Genomic DNA, 16,267 nt, shown 5'->3' with positions numbered 1-16,267 from the left:
GGTGTTCATGTCTTTGAAGATGAATCTGAAGACCTGTAGAAATGTCACTATTACACTCCAAGTCACATAAACCCTAAAATATAGAAAAGTGCTACTGCAGAGTTACTAAATTATCACTGTTCTAGTGAAATTTTTAAGGATGCTATTTTATGTAAAACTTTCCCCCCCTTTCCACAACTTAAATCCAAGAGTATTAATTGGAAATTAGAGATACTAAGACCTGATTCTATATAGGTGATTGTTATACATAATTTGCTGGAAGAGCATCTTCTATTAAAACCAGAAGTGAGGCTGGGTATCCAAGCACCTGGGTCAGAGATGCCCACTCTGCTGGTGTCTCCAGTTGTTGGTCTCCCTGCCCAGGTCTCTATATGCCTGATACGTGTGGGAGCCTGTGCGGCAGGAGGACAAGGCCCTGTGTTCATGGGGCTCCTGTTCTTATGGGGATGGATGTGACAAAGCGGGAGTGAGGGTGACATCCTGGCTGCCTCCCTGAGGAGCTGGTGCCCCCCGGGGCCTGAATGACAGGAAGGTGGGGTTCATGTAGTCACCTGGGGGAAGGGGTCTGAGGCAGGGAGTCCTCAGGAAGGAGCGACTTGGAAGGTTGGAGGAACAGCAGGAAGACCAGCGTGTCTGAGGAGGGTGAGCAGGGGGGCATGGAGGGAGCTTGTCTCCGAGCAGTGGGCAGCAAGCCTGAAAGTGGGATGGAAGCCTTGAACAGACCAGAGCAGAGGAGGGATGTGGTCTGATGTGGGAGCTAAGAGATTCCTCTGATGGTCATTGGAGGGGCGACAGCAGAAGCAGTTACAAGTCTTATCAAAGTTGAGGAGACAGAAGTGTGAGCTCAGGCTAGGATGTCAGTTTCTAGAGCTACTGTAACAAAGTACTGTAAACTGGGTGACTTAAAACAACAGAAGTTTATGGTCTCCCTATTCTGGAGGCTACGGGTCCCAAATCCAGGTGCTGGCAGGGCCGTGCTCTCCCTGAAGGCTCCAGGGGAGAATCCTTCCCTCCAGCCTCTGGTGGTCACTGCCCTTCCTCATGTACCTTGGCCTCTAGGTGCAGCACTGTGGTCTCTGCCTCTGAGGTCCCATGGCCATTATCCTGGTGTCTGTCTGGGTCTCTTCTCATAAGGACGTCAGTTATGTTGGATTTAGGGTCACACTGCTCCAGTGTGACCTCATCTTAACTTGATTACATCTACAAAGACCCTGTTTCCAAATAAGGTCATGTTCATAGGTGTCATGTTTAGGGCTTAAACATACCTTTTTGGGGGCCACCTTTCAATCCACAACTCCTAGCATGGTTGGCAGTGGGGTGGAGATCAGTGAGGATTTTTCAGACTTGGTGGTGGTTTGATGCTTCACTCCTTAGCTTGCTGTCTTTGTGTCTTAGCACCTCCATTGTTAACCCTTGTCTGTTGCAATCCCTTAGTTAGATCCCTCACTTAGTGAATGAATTTCTGCCCTAAGAAAGATTATTAAAATGCAGAACCCCTGCCTCTCTAGAAGCAGTTCCATGTGTTGACTGTTAACCACTCTTTCAGGAATGGGGAGCTCAGGTTTCTCAAATTTGATAGCAGTTAATTTCATATTTGGAAGAGGGTGATACTAGTGTGAAAACTCCAACATTGACAGTGTTATAAACACAGGATCAGTGGGCAGGAGAATAATCCATTTAGCCCATCCCTAGATGTTCGAGGTTCCCCTAACTGCTTCTTTTGAAGGCACCACTCTCAATTTTAGTGCTATCAGAACAACTATTTGTCCACTGGTGAGCACCTCTGGATGAGTTGGGGGACCGTCCTTACTGTTTGTCTGGTTCCTCTCTAACAGCAGAGGGAGGATGACTGCCTCTCATCCCTTGAAAATTGTCAGTGCTTGGCTGCTGAGTGAAATTGCTATCCTTGTACTGCTACTCATTTCCTTGCGCATCTTACAAATACTAAGTGGAAATTGATAATTTCATTAAATAAGGTGCATGAATTTTGCCTTCCAAGTGGAGCAAGGCACAATATATCCTAAATAATTTTCTAATTCTGTGATAACATATGGCACCCAAAGGCTTCACTGAATTTCTCCCAGTGGACTACCTCAGGAGATAGGGTGAGAGAGGCACCAGCTAGTGTCCTGGGCCACACTTTTCTACCTGACCTGCCTTAACCAGAAATGCCCTCATTTGATTAGTTTTGTATCCAGGAATTTTCCCTAATATTTTGTTTGACACTAGGTGAATGAGCTGAGTCTTATTTCATGGGGTCAGAAAATAGTGAAGACATCTGCACGTTATTTTAGATGACTTTGTAAGAGAGGGAAACTGTGCAAGGATGTGTCACATGTGCTTAAAGAGAGCTGTGTGATTGGCTGTACCTTAAGCAGATGCCTGAAGAGAGGACACCTGCTTGGCTGCTTTTGATTGGTGGTTCTTAAGTTGTTTTTTTTTTCCATTTATGAGTGCATTGATTCTTAGGTGTTGGTTTCCTGGCATGGGCTGTCAAGGATTCAGAGCCACCCAGTTTTATGACCTCCTTGTTTAAATACTTGGACAGGTGGAATATTGAATTTTCAGTTGGGAACTTCCTGCATTTGTGGAGAAGTGGTAAAGACCATGAAGGCAGAGTTAATGGATTCTCTCCAGTGCTGGTTCCTACATGTCTTGTCCTAGCTGGGCACATGATACTATATTCATTGTCACTGAAAATTTGATGACAGACCATTACCTATGGAAATGTTCTTGTGGCCACCTCTGTGTCAATCTTTCCTATAATATCCTGCCCAATTAACTTTTTTGAAAAAAAAAAAAATTGTGCTTGTCACATGATGCTTCTCTCAGTTTCCTTATTGTCTAAAAATACTATAGTGATACTTCCACCAATATCTGTACTTTTAGCTTCCCTGAATTCCCATGGTAGTTATGTCAATGGCCTCCATTTTTAAAACATGAACACACATTACTTTCATATCCCCCAGCACCTAGCATAGGGTTTGGCTAATGCTTGCATGTATGTTGAGTTGAACTCAACTCAATTTGTTCACCAGAATTCCAAATCTAAGGATCATTTTCTTAGGAAAATCATAATTTAAGACTGGTTAATTTTTCCTGATTAGTATGTAGATTAGATTAATATTATCAAATGCAAATACATTCCTTTTAAATTCTTTATTTTAGGGCAAAATTATACAAAAGGGGACTTTTGCTGAGTTTCCGAAATCTGGAATAGATTTTGAAGATATCCTTTTAATGAAGGAGATTGAGGAGACCGAACCATCTCCAGGTCCAGGAACTCCCAGTCTGATCTCTGAGACTTTGGTTCCATCTCAACAGTCTTCCAGACCCTCCTCGAAAGATGCAGCTCCAGAGGACCAAGATGTGAGTTTCTCATCCTACAGTGTGCCCTGGTCTGTCTGCTCTTGGTGGTCTTGTGGACCCTCAGTCTGCTCTATTCATGACATCTTCATTTGTCCCAAAGTAAATCCTAAGGTTCCCAAAGTCTTACTCCATGGAATTTGCAGAATTAGAAAAGCCTGAAAGGAGCAAGCCTGCTTGGGGTTCCGTTTTGGGTGTAGAGTGGAGAATCTTATGGCGACCAGGAGTGGGTGCACTGCTATGAATTTCTGGGTGCAAGCGGCTCATACTGATATGAGAACTCATCAGTTTACCATAGTTACATTCTACTTGCTCTGGTGGATCCTGGCTTTCCTTATGCATACAGAGCCTTAATGTGAAGATCCCCTTAGTCTGAGTCCTGCTGTGGCCACATTAAATCAGCTACTTTTCCTATATGTTGGAATGTTCTGGCACTGCAGATGACTATTTTGTTCCATCATCAGATGGTTTGTGATAGGCCAGAGATAGTTTGTGCAAAGGACACAACACAGAATTAGTTCTTGCCTTATTTTCTTGCCCTTTAAGACCTAGAACCACACCTTATCCACCTTGAATCCCCAGTGGCCAGGAGAGAGCTGAGGACATCCTTGGCTAATGTGATTCTGTAATGCATCCTAAACTGTTGAGACAGAAACGAAGAAATGCACTAGCTTTCTCTTAAAAACATACACAGGTATTCCTTGATATTCAAACCCTCACTGTCCAAACCCAGGAGCCTGATGACTCTGACAAGTATTCAGATTAGTCCCTCACATTCCACACTCAGCAATCACTCTCTGAAATTCAGGGACCACAAAGATTCAGATCAAATGCTGTCTCCCGACTATGAACCTCACTCAGATTATTCCAACTTCAATGTGAATTCATTTTATTTTATTTGGCTAGGATTTTGAGCATCGAGTATGTTTTATGTTTCTGTCATTGGAAGTGATACATGTCATTTAGAGGGATATGTTAGTGTCATATTGTTTGGTATATTAGTTTGGAACAAGCCTCTGTATTTTTACTTGAATTAGATATGTTGTACACCCAACAGTGAATAATCTCATGCAAATGGTGTTTCTTTATTTCTAATAGATTTCTAAGGATAGGATTGTTGGGTCTGAAGGTACATGCACACATGGTTTGACCAGATAATTCCCACACTCTTCTCTGTAGGAGATGGGCCATCCTACATTCCTATCAGCATATGAGATGTGTCTTTTTCCACAACTTTGCAGTGGAGGGCATTGTTGAACTTTGGAAATTTGGGGGTTCCTTACTTAAAATTTTGTTCCTCACTTCCATTTTTCCCTTTCAGGCTGAGAATATACAGGTTACATTACCACTGGAGGGCCGTTTGGTGGGAAAAGTTGGTTTTAAGATCTACAAGAATTACTTCACAGCTGGGACTCACCAGTTTATCATCATTTTCCTTATTCTAGTAAACATCGCAGCTCAGGTAAATATGGACATTTATTTTGGTTTGTGCCCTCAGCTTGGTATTTACATACTATTTATGCTGTACTTATTTAATTTATTAATATTGTTTTTAATATTTAGAGATTTATCTTAAAGAACTTGCTGATGAGGTTGTGGGCTCTAGCTGGGTGAATGTGAAATCAGAAAGGCATGCCTGCAGGCTGGAACCTCAGGCAGGAGCTGATCCTGCTGTCTTGAGGCAGAATTTCTTTCACCTCCGGGAAGCCTCAGGTTTGGCTCTTCCAGCCTTTGAGTGACTTGACGAGGCCACCACAGTGTTGAGGGTGATCTCCTCTACTGAAGTTCTGATGACAGATGTGAACCACAACCACAACATACCTTCCCAGCAACATCTAGACCAGTGTTTGGTTGAGTCCCCGGAGACTGGCCTGGCCAAACTGACACAGAAAACTGACCATAACCGTACCTGTCAAGATATTTTCCTTTAAAAAAAATCCCCACATTTATACTATTGTATTTTGCAGTCCACTTGGATTTGCGTTGAAAAGAATTCTGTGAGGAAAATAAGCCAGGCTTTCTGGCGTTGTATGTACACAACAGAGAGATTCGAAGGAAAAGGATGTGTTTTAAGGATTTTAAAATGTAGCATGCCCTCCCCTGAGCTGTGGTCATCGGGGTGTGGGGCTTGGCGCAGACCTGAGCCGGAAGGACCGCCTCCGTGTCCTGGAGCCTTCCTCTCCCCAATCCTGTGAGCGGGGGCAGGGCTCAGTGACGTCAGCGTCTGAGTGACTGTGTTTCCTGCTCCAGGTCACCTACTGCCTGCAGGACTGGTGGCTGGCATACTGGTGAGTGATTCCTGGTCTGACCCAGAGTGCTGTGAAATCTACACGAACCTCACTTTCCCACAGAGTCAGGGGGAGAGATGGGGCGAGTTCAGCCTCCTCTTCTGACCCTCACGTAGTTTCCCTGAAGAAAAATGAAAGTTCCTGCTGGTGGAGTGTGACTCTCCCATGGTCTCTCCCCAAGTCTGACCCTCAGCAGCTTCTTCACAGACAGTTTTGAGAACTGAAAGTTGTGATTCAAATGGAATTTTTATAAAATAGAAGGACACGGGGCCCTGTGAGCCGTTTTCTAGCATAGAACATATCCCCTAAATTGAGGTTAATTTTTTATTTACCTAAATTTTATCTATAGTGTAATTTTATTTCCTGTTCCATAGGGCAAATGGACAGAGTACTCTGTATTCCATAGAGAATGGAAAAGAAAACGTAATTGTGATGCCTAATCCTGTCTGGTACTTTACAGTTCATGCAGGTAAAGTTGAGTCTATTCTATGAGAGGCTGAGTTGCTTACAATGAGCTTGTGTGAGCACCTAGGGCTTCCAGGTGTAATTCAGTAATGTCTTACCTTGTGGCTTGGCTGGAAAAGAATCGCCTGTAATGCGGGAGACCTGACTCTGATCTCTGGCTTGGGAAGATTTCCTGAAGAAGGGAACGGCTACTCACTTCACTGTTTTGACTTGGAGAATTCCACGTACTGTTGCATGGGGTAAAAAAGAGTTAGACATGACTGAGCGACTTTCACTTCAACAGATGAAGAGTCTGAGTTGCATCTACTCTGTGAATCAATTAGAATGGTTATTTTTGAAGTCTACTAGAAGAAAGAGGGTGCATGAAGACTTAATTTGCTCTGTAGTGGATTTTGGTAGTTAAACCAGGATTGCATACTGAGAAAATCAGCCACTGGAATTATGTGCTATAGTCTACTCTAGTAGGTTGCCTTAGCTAAATCTTCTATCATGTGAATGGGCAGTGAAAGTGAAAGTCACTCAGTTGTGTCCGACTTTTTGTGACCCCATGGACTATACAGTTCATAGAATTCTTAGTGTGAATGGGCCACAGAGTTAGAAAAGGATCCTGACCCTGTGGTTTGCATTGTTTCAATTCTTTCTGAATAAACTGTGGCTTTTATTAATCTTGGAAGAAATCCTCTGGCAGCAAGTGTCCCCAAGTAAAAGCATTATTCCCTCGCAGGTATGCAAACTCCCATTTGCCACACTCCTCATCTTTTTTCTTTTTTTAAATATAAATTTATTTATTTTAATTGGAGACTAATTACTTTATAGTATTGTAGTGGTTTTACCATACATTGACATGAATCTGCCACGGGTGTACATGTGTTCCCCATGCTGAACCCCCTCCCACCTCCCTCCCTATCCCATCCCTCTGGGTCATCCAGTACACCAGCCCTGAGCACCCTGTCTCATGCATCAAACCTGGACTGGCGATTCATTTCACATATGATAATATACGTGTTTCAATGCCATTCTCCCAAATCATCCCACCCTCATCCTCTCCCACAGAGTCCAAAAGATTGTTCTATACATCTGTGTCTCATTTGCTGTCTCGCATATAGGGTTATTATTACCATTTTTCTAAATTCCATATATATGCGTTAGTATACTGTATTGGTGTTTTTTTGGGGGCTTACTCCACTCTGTATAATAGGATCCAGTTTCATCCACCTCATTAGAACTGATTCAAATGTATTCTTTTTAATGGCTGAGTAATATTCCATTGTGTATATGTACCATAGCTTCCTTATCCATTCGTCTGTCAATGGACATTTAGGTTGCTTCCATGTCCTGGCTATTATAAACAGTGCTACAATGAACATTGGGGTACATGCGTCTCTTTTAGTTCTGGTTTCCTCGGTGTATATGCCCAGCAGTGGGATTGCTGGGTCATATGGCAGTTCTATTTCCAGTTTTTTAAGGAATTTCCACACTGTTCTCCATGTGGGTTGTACTACTTTGCATTCCCACCAACAGTGTAAGAGAGTTCCCTTTTCTCCACACCCTCTCCAGCATTTATTGCTTGTAGACATTTGGATAGCAGCCATTCTGACTGGCATAAAATGGTACCTCATTGTGGTTTTGATTTGCATTTCTCTGTTAATGAGTGATGTTGAGCATCTTTTCATGCATTTGTTAGCCATCTGTATGTCTTCTTTGGAGAAATGTCTGTTTAGTTCTTTGGCCCATTTTTTGATTGGGTCATTTATTTTTCTGGAATTGAGCTGCAGGAGTTGCTTGTATATTTTTGAGATTAATCCTTTGTCAGTTGCTTCATTTGCTATTATTTTCTCCCATTCTGAAGGCTGTCTTTTCACGTTGCTTATAGTTTCCTTTGTTGTGCAAAAGCTTTTAAGTTTCATTAGGTCCCATTTGTTCATTTTTGCTTTTATTTCTAATACTCTGGGAGGTGGGTCATGGAGGATCCTCCTATGCTTTATGTTGGAGAGTGTTTTGCCTATGTTGTCCTCTAGGAGTTTTATAGTTTCTGGTCTTATATTTAGATCTTTAATCAATTTTGAGTTTATTTTTGTGTATGGTGTTAGAAAGTGTTCTAGTTTCATTCTTTTACAAGTGGTTGACCAGTTCTCCCAGCACCACTTGTTAAAGAGATTGTCTTTTCTCCATTGTATATTCTTGTCTCCTTTGTCGAAGATAAGGTGTCCGTAGGTATGTAGATTTATCTCTGGACTTTCCATTTTGTTCCATTGATCTATATTTCTGTCTTTGTGCCAGTACCATACTGTCTTGATGACTGTGGCTTTGTAGTAGAGCCTGAAGTCAGGCAGGTTGATTCCTCCAGTTCCATTCTTCTTTCTCAAGATTGCTTTGGCTATTGAAGGTTTTTTGTATTTCCATACAAATTGTGAAATTATTTGTTCTAGTTCTCTGAAAAATACTGCTGGTAACTTGATAGGGATTGCATTGAATCTATAGATTAATTTGGATAGTATACTCATTTACACTTGGTGACCCCAAGTGTGCTACATTGATTGATTTGTGGATATTGAAGAATCCTTGCATCCCTGGGATAAAGCCCATTGATCATGATGTATGATCTTTTTAATATGTTGTTGGATTCTGTTTGCTAGAATTTTGTTAAGGATTTTTGCATCTATGTTCATCAGTGATATTGGCCTATAGTTTTCTTTTTTGTGGCATCTTTGTCAGGTTTTGGTGTTAGGGTGATGGTGGCCTCATAGAATGAGTTTGGAAGTTTACCTTCCTCTGCAAATTTCTGTAAGAGTTTGAGTAGGATAGGTGTTTGCTCTTCTCTAAATTTTTGGCAGAATTTAGCTGTGAAGCCATCTGGTCCTGGGATTTTGTTTGCTGGAAGATTTCTGATTACAGTTTCAATTTCTGTGCTTGTGATGGGTCTGTTAAGATTTTCTATTTCTTCCTGCTTCAATTTCAGAAAGTTGTACTTTTCTAAGAATTTGTCCATTTCTTTCAAGTTGTCCATTTTATTGGTATATAGTTGCTGATAGTAGTCTCTTTTGATCCTTTGTATTTCAGTGTTGTCTGTTGTGATCTCTCCATTTTAATTTCTAATTTTGTTGATTTGATTCTTCTCCCTTTGTTTCTTGACAGTCCTCATCTCTTGGCCTTTACTACTTAAGAGAAAAGTTAAGCAGGGAGAAATCCACTGTCTGGGAGTTAGGATTCCTTCTCTTTCTTACCTTGATATCACAATGTTATTGTGTCCTCAACTATGTGATTAACATCTGACTTGCCAGACTAACCTCTGCATAACTCTTATGTGTTTTCAAAGGAGTGCTTAGGATATGTGTGTCATTACATACATTTTAAGGAAAGCCTCAGCTGAAATATTAAATATTCCCGCAGGAAATCCTCATACAAGTTTTCTGCAAAAGTAGAGTGTGTTATCTTTATAAGAACCCACTCATTGAAATTTGGTGTTTTATTTTGTTGATCACTTGATAAGAAATGTAAATTCGTTAGTTGTTTACCTTCTGAATTGGTGGACTATGGAACTTCCGGAAGGTATTCTGTTATATATTCATATAGGATGGTGAGTTAAGGCAAATATCTGCCAATGGAATTCAGGAATTTGAGCAGCTTTCAGAGTTGAAATAACAATGATGTGTTAGCTGAAGGAGAAAACAAAGTATTTGATAGAATATTTATTACAGAGGTTTCTCCACTCTCTTTAGCATTGTGTTTTTAAGAGATGTTAGGAGGGCTATTATCATAGCAGGTACTCATTTATGTTATTTATAAAATATAAATTTAGGTGATTATGTTCATTTCCAAATGCTTCATGGTTTTATAAAACGCTTAGTGAGAAATTACTTACTCATTTAGATTAATTATCTCTTTTAAAATATAATATATATTTTCCTGCAATTCAATTATTTAAGAGACTGTCTGCTTGCAATTTAATATAGTCTTTTCTTACTCTTTAAAGCTGCTTGGGCATGGAAATAGTTACTTTACCTGGAAATAAATTTCCATGTAAATTTACCATTTACTAGGAAATGAAATATCATTTCTCCCATTCCCTTTTAATCCATGGTGGTATCAAAACATTTCTCAGTATTAGATTATGGGACATGCTGTAAATAGTCAGATTTGAAATATGGTTAAAGGAAGTTACTACTTTTTATCATTTTCTTTCTTATGAGTTTTTGTTAATATTTGTATTTGGGTTAGGAAAATCTCAAATAGTATTTTATACCTGATTTTTTTTCTCATGTTGCATCTAGTTAACAAGAGAATCGTAGTTATGTTTATATTTTTCTTTATAAATGTTATCTGTGAATGTATTAAACTCTCACAGAATCCATTATAATTATATTTATCTTATAATCTATATATGATTTTATATATAAATTATATTTATAGAATGAAGCATACTATCTTTGTAACCTGTCTGCCATACTTTAGCATAATTGAAAGAAAGGCAGAGATATTGTTCTGAGTAATGTTTCTTTATTTCAGTTCTAACTGGAGGTACCATTCTTTTTGGCATCACAAGATCTTTGTTGATATTCTACATCCTTGTTAATTCTTCACAAACTTTGCACAACAAAATGTTGTGGTCCATTTTGAGAGCTCCAGTATTGTTCTTCAATAGAAATCCAATAGGTAAGTCAGACACCAAGTTTCTCAGTAAATATGTCTTGTTATTTCATTTAGTTCCAGATTACATTTGATATATGAAAATGGATGATGATCTTAGAGGAAAATTTCTGTGAATGTTGATCTATTTGCTACAAAAAGCTTTACTGATATTTTTTACCTACCAGAGAAAATCTGAATGTAGGGGTGTATAAGTTTTTATCCAATTTCTGTGTATGGAAAGATAAACATGGCATATGAAACTGCATGCAATGCAAATGTGTTTCAGTTTTGTTGACTAGTTGCTAAAATACTGACTGTGTTACATAGTGTTAAGCTAGGTTGTCTAGATAGGACCTTCTTATAAGGAATCTCTGCAAGAGACAGGCTGTGTGTTTCTTCATTTAATTTCCCATCTGTGGGCTCACAGAGCTCTGGCATGTGCCCATACTTTGAGATTTACCTAAAATAGTAATGAAAAGTTAATTAAAATATAAGATTGGTAAAATGTAAGCATCTTCTTCAATGAAATTAGCTCTATAGTTTTACAGTAGACATGTGGTGGCATATAAGAGGCTTTGTCATGTCTCGTGCATGAATCTTCAGTAGTAAGTTTCTCGATATAAGTGTCCCTGGAGGTTTCCCAGTGGTTGTTTCCCGACCAGGAATGATTTTGACCTGTCTTGCTTCTGAAGACAGCTTCCTGGCCCAGGTTTCTATTAAGAATTAGTTCATTAGCCTACACGACCACTCTGTTCAGTTGGTCAAACCTTTGCTGAGGCAGCTTTGTTTTTGCAGTCAATGATTGACACAACTGTTTGGGCAGGGATGTGGGTTGGAGGGAGCACAGATATAGACTTGGCCTGCCCATCAACAAGTTATGTGACCAAGGCCAAAGCAGGTGAATCCTACTGGGCAAGCAAATCTCAAGCCAGGATGTTGTCTGTCTTGGTTTTAAAGTGTAGACTCTGGAACCAACTGCCTGGTTCAATCCTGGTGCTAGCTACAAATAGTAATAGCAGGTTATGTAGTTATATTAATATAATTCTTATGTGATAGTTACTTAATTTCTCTGTGTGTCTGTTTTCTTGTCTCTGAAAAGAGGATGTTTTAATACACCTTTTTTTGACTGTGTTAGAATTAATCTGGTTAATGCATTCATAACATTTAGCACATTTGTTCACTCACTTCAGTTCAATTCAGTCTCTCAGTCATGTCCACAATCCTTTGCATGTAGCAGGAATTGTGTCTAGTGGAGTATAGATCCCTCTTGGGACTGAGATCTTAGCATGGTAATGTAGTAAAGGTCACTTTCAGACTCCTCCAGTCTCATCTATGCAGGGACATTTCTGTAGTCAGGTCAGAGCCTGTTCAGGAGAGCTGATCACTGCATCTCTCTCAAAGCACAGCTGCAAAACACTCTGTCAAATACTAGATGCTTTGGAAACAAACACAGAGGTAAATCAAGGCAAAGATCCTTTAGCTCCTTCCGGGCAGGTATGGGTGACAAAGGAACATTATCAGAAATGTTCAGTTCCTTCCTTGCTTCTCAAAGTATGGTCCCTGGACTAGCAACATCAACATCACTCTGGAGTTGTTTCCAATTCAGAATCTCTGACCTCATACATGCTCCTGAGAATCTGCATTTAAGCAGATCCCTCGGAAATTCCTGTACAGATTAAAATTTGAGAAGCATTGTTCTTGTGAGTATTGGCCCATTTCTGATGTAACTTCATTTTGGATCCACAGGAGCCTTCCACGGATTGGTAGTTTCACCCATATGTTTATAACTCTAAGAAGACTAGCACTGGTAGACTCTGTAGTGATCAGATTAATCTTTCTAACTTCCCCCACATTGACATGTACCAAGTTGGTCACTGAGTGGATTTCATGTCTTACAGTCTGGCTTCAGTAAGAGCCACTCTTAAAATACTCATTTTACTGATTTTTGTTCTGTTTTTTGTAAGAGTCCAGAAGCACAGAAGACTTCAAATCTTAAACCAAAAAACGTTAAAAAGCCACTGGGTTTATGACCACCAACACCTGGAGGTTTACATTTTGTTATAGATGGTGTATGAAATATGGTCCATGTTTACAAAAGGTATATAATCTTGATGTGAATTCAAGTCTGTTACATGTGAAACATTGTTAAACCACTAAATAGATTATACCATGATATATTCTGAGAATAGACCAGGACTTCTGATGGAATCTGGAAGAATGCCGAAATAGTCTTCATCAAACAAAGTGTCAGAAAAACTATGTCTTTAAACATAAGAACTGTATATGCCTTTGCTGAGAGCATGTGGAGTCTTCTTTCAGGCCCTACTTGGTTGCAGGGTCTCTTCCATCCTCAACTCTAAACATAGGGATGGAGGGTGGAGGCAGGTGGTGGCAACAGCAAAATATATCAACTGAAAGCACAGTGTTATAAAAGTGTTTTTAAAAAATAGTAGGTAGGTGGAGGTTGGAGTGCATTTTAGGTAACTAAAAGTAACCCCAAAGGACATTACCATGTTTAAAAAGTGATCAAACCAAAGGGGGGGGGGGAACACAAGGAGACCACTGATACTCAAAATATTAGATCTGAGTTTCAATAAAAGACGTATTTCTCCTGTCCTTTAAGATGACAAAACTCTGTAGTCCTCATGAAAAAAGTTTCTCACTAATAGTTTCTTCCTAAGCAGTAATATGAAAATTTAACTTTACAAGAATGTCTCATTTCTCCAACTAATTTTAGCATGCAGTCTTTTGTTGTACCTGTGGTGATGGTTTTAGTCAAGGCTTTTGGGTTGCTAATGGCAGAATCTACCCAAGTTAGTTCAGAGGATGAGGGCTTGATGGAAAGGAAATGGGCATCTTGATGCTGACTTTCCTGGAACTGAGCTGGGAACTGGGGTCCTCATGGAAGCTGGGTTCATTCTCATAGGATGCAAGCACGTTCCTGAGCCCCTTTGCCTCTCATCTTCACTGAGTGTGGTAGGTCTGCTTCACTTTCCTGCTTCTCTCCTGGCCTCATAGTTCTTAGGAGGGGAAATCAGAATGACTTGGTGGCTAGTTAGTGGTTAGCTTCCCCTGGGCATTTTTGGTCCATTAGCTGTGGCCAGGGCTGTGGAGTGTTCCTGACAGGCCAGCACCATTATTCCAAGCTTGTCCACTAAAGATAAAGGAGTTCAAGTGAGTGGCAGATTTCTGGGAGCTACATTTGTCAGCAAGAGTTTGGGGAGGGGAAAAGGGCTAAGGCTAAGATCTGGACAGACAGGGTAGGGACTGGGGACCTTCTTAGTGGGTGAATAGAGGAGAGAGGAGGGCCTCTCATCAGAATAAGGGTACACAATCAAAAGTGATGAGAGGGAGGTAAGATGGGTACTATCCCTAGTGAAAATAACAGGCAGCAAAGAATAGGGCAGGAAGTTGCCCTGAAAAGTGAGATTTCCTTGTCTCCTCTGTCTGCTGGATGGCAATCCCAGGATGGCTTGGCAGTAGCACCCACCTCATGGTGAAATATTGTATGCTTAATACTATAGCATCATCCTGAGCAAGGTGGGACCTTCTCTCCTCCATCATCAGTAGCTTGGTCTACAAAGGGGTTTGAAAATTTCTATTTGGTACAGAACCCCTTCTTGAAATACCATCTCTAAATGAACATCCAGATGAATGTAAAGGGCTCTGTTTGGAGGGGATGGGCAGTAAGGCAAACAGGTGGAGTGTCTTATCCTCCACTTCCTCCTCTTCTTCATCTTCCAAAGCAACTCTGTAGCATCTCAGATGCTTCCCAGGACAAAGTTTGGGAAGGCTAGGCCTGGTGACCTTTCATGCCCCTCAAAGTTCTAAAATCCTGTAAGGATAATATGAATAACACCTTTCACATGTGTTACTTCATAATATAGATGGTACTTGCGTATGCATGATCTCTTTTATCTTCATCTTTTATCCTCTGATTGTCATAACCTCCCTTTTACAGATAAGGGATTTGCCTCTAAGTGGAGGTTGAATGAGTTGCCTAAAGACCTCTTGCTGCTGAAAGCCAGAGGAGGACCATGACTTGGTGGTTTTTCACTAGTGGTTTTCTATTAATCCTTCCTGTTACTCTATCAGTTTTGTAACCTTTGTTGAGCAGCCTATTGATGACACCAAAAACAAAAAAAAATATGAAGCTCCCAGACTTCTATAGCTAGAGCTCCTATTCTCAGGTTCATCCAAGCTGAATTAGTTTATGTAGAATGATACAACTCTGGCCCACCTCTCTTAGTGGCTCTCTAATGCACACAGGAATCCTTTTCAGCCTGAATACCATCTCCGGGCTCTACTTGACACTCTCTTCTTTTGGACCAGTTTTGCTCCATCCCCTTGCATGGCGTGTTTGATGTGCCTCTTAGGAAAGATCATGCTCCTTTTTCCTTAATGCATTGCTTGGATTAGATCCTGCTTCTCACCAGGAGAGTGGATCTTTTACTGTCCTCCCCACCCAGCACCTCTACACTCCACTGGATTCAAAGCCTGAGCTCAACCCAGCACTCCTGGCTTCTGACTCGCTGTTCAGTTCAGTTCAGTAGCTCAGCCATGTCCGACTCTTTGTGACCACATGGACTGCAGCATGCCAGGCCTCCCTGTCGATACCCAACTACCAGAGTTTACTCAAACTCATGTCCATTGAGTTGGTGATGCCATCCAACCATGTCATCCTCTGTTGTCCCCTTCTCCTCCCACCTTCAATCTTTCATAGCATTAGGATCTTTTCAAATGAGTCAGTTCTTCACATCAGGTGGCCAAAGTACTGGAGTTTCAGCTTCAGCATCAGTCCTTCCAATGAACATTCAGGACTGATTTCCTTTAGGATGGACTGGTTGGAGCTCCTTGCAGTCCGAGGGACTCTCAAGAGTCTTCTCCTACACCACAGTTCAGAAGCATCAATTCGTTGGTGCTCAGCTTTCTTTGCAGTCCAACTCTTACATCTATGCATGACCACTGGAAAAACCGTAGCCTTGACTACATGGATCTTTGTTGACAAAGTAATGTCTCTGCTTTTTAATATGCTCTCTAGATTGGTCATAATTTTTTCTTCCAAGGAGTAAGCTTCTTTTAATGTCATGGCTGCAATCACCATCTGCAGTGATTTTGGAGCCCTCCAAAATAAAGTCAGCCACTGTGTCCACTGTTTCCCCATATATTTGCCATGAAGTGATGGGACCAAATGCTATGATCTTAGTTTTCTTAAATGTTGAGTTTTAAGCCAGCTTTTTCACCCTCGTCTTTCACTTTCATCAAGAGACTCTTTATTCTTCTTCACTTTCTGCCATATGTGTTGTGTCTTCTGCATATCTGAGGTTATTGATATTTGTCCTAGCAATCTTGATTCCAGCTTGTGCTTCTTCCAGCCCAGCATTTTGCATGATGTGCTCTGCATAAAAGTTAAATAAGCAGGGTGACAATATACAGCCTTGAGTACTCCTTTCCCAATTTGGAACCAGTCTATTGTTCCATGTCCAGTTCTAGCTATTGCTTCCTGACTTGCATAGAGA

General features: G+C 40.7%; 1 protein-coding gene across 2 annotated transcripts in view; it reads left to right on the top strand.

Moving 5' to 3' along the window:
- Nucleotides 1-16,267, top strand: part of LOC136144514 (ATP-binding cassette sub-family C member 4-like) — a 195,078-nt gene that overhangs the window by 62,537 nt on the left and 116,274 nt on the right. For both annotated transcript variants that reach the window (XM_065902420.1, XM_065902419.1), the window contains exons 15-19: nt 3,169-3,369; nt 4,688-4,828; nt 5,617-5,654; nt 6,029-6,123; nt 10,626-10,772. In XM_065902420.1, coding sequence (XP_065758492.1) covers nt 3,169-3,369; nt 4,688-4,828; nt 5,617-5,654; nt 6,029-6,123; nt 10,626-10,772 — 622 coding nt within the window. The remainder of the gene's footprint in view (nt 1-3,168; nt 3,370-4,687; nt 4,829-5,616; nt 5,655-6,028; nt 6,124-10,625; nt 10,773-16,267) is intronic.

The sequence above is a fragment of the Muntiacus reevesi genome, chromosome 11 (genome assembly GCF_963930625.1).
Source record: "Muntiacus reevesi chromosome 11, mMunRee1.1, whole genome shotgun sequence".
In the NCBI taxonomy this organism is placed as follows: Eukaryota; Metazoa; Chordata; class Mammalia; order Artiodactyla; family Cervidae; genus Muntiacus; species Muntiacus reevesi.
Note: the sequence above shows the minus strand (reverse complement) of the source record. Positions and strands in the feature narration are given on the sequence as shown.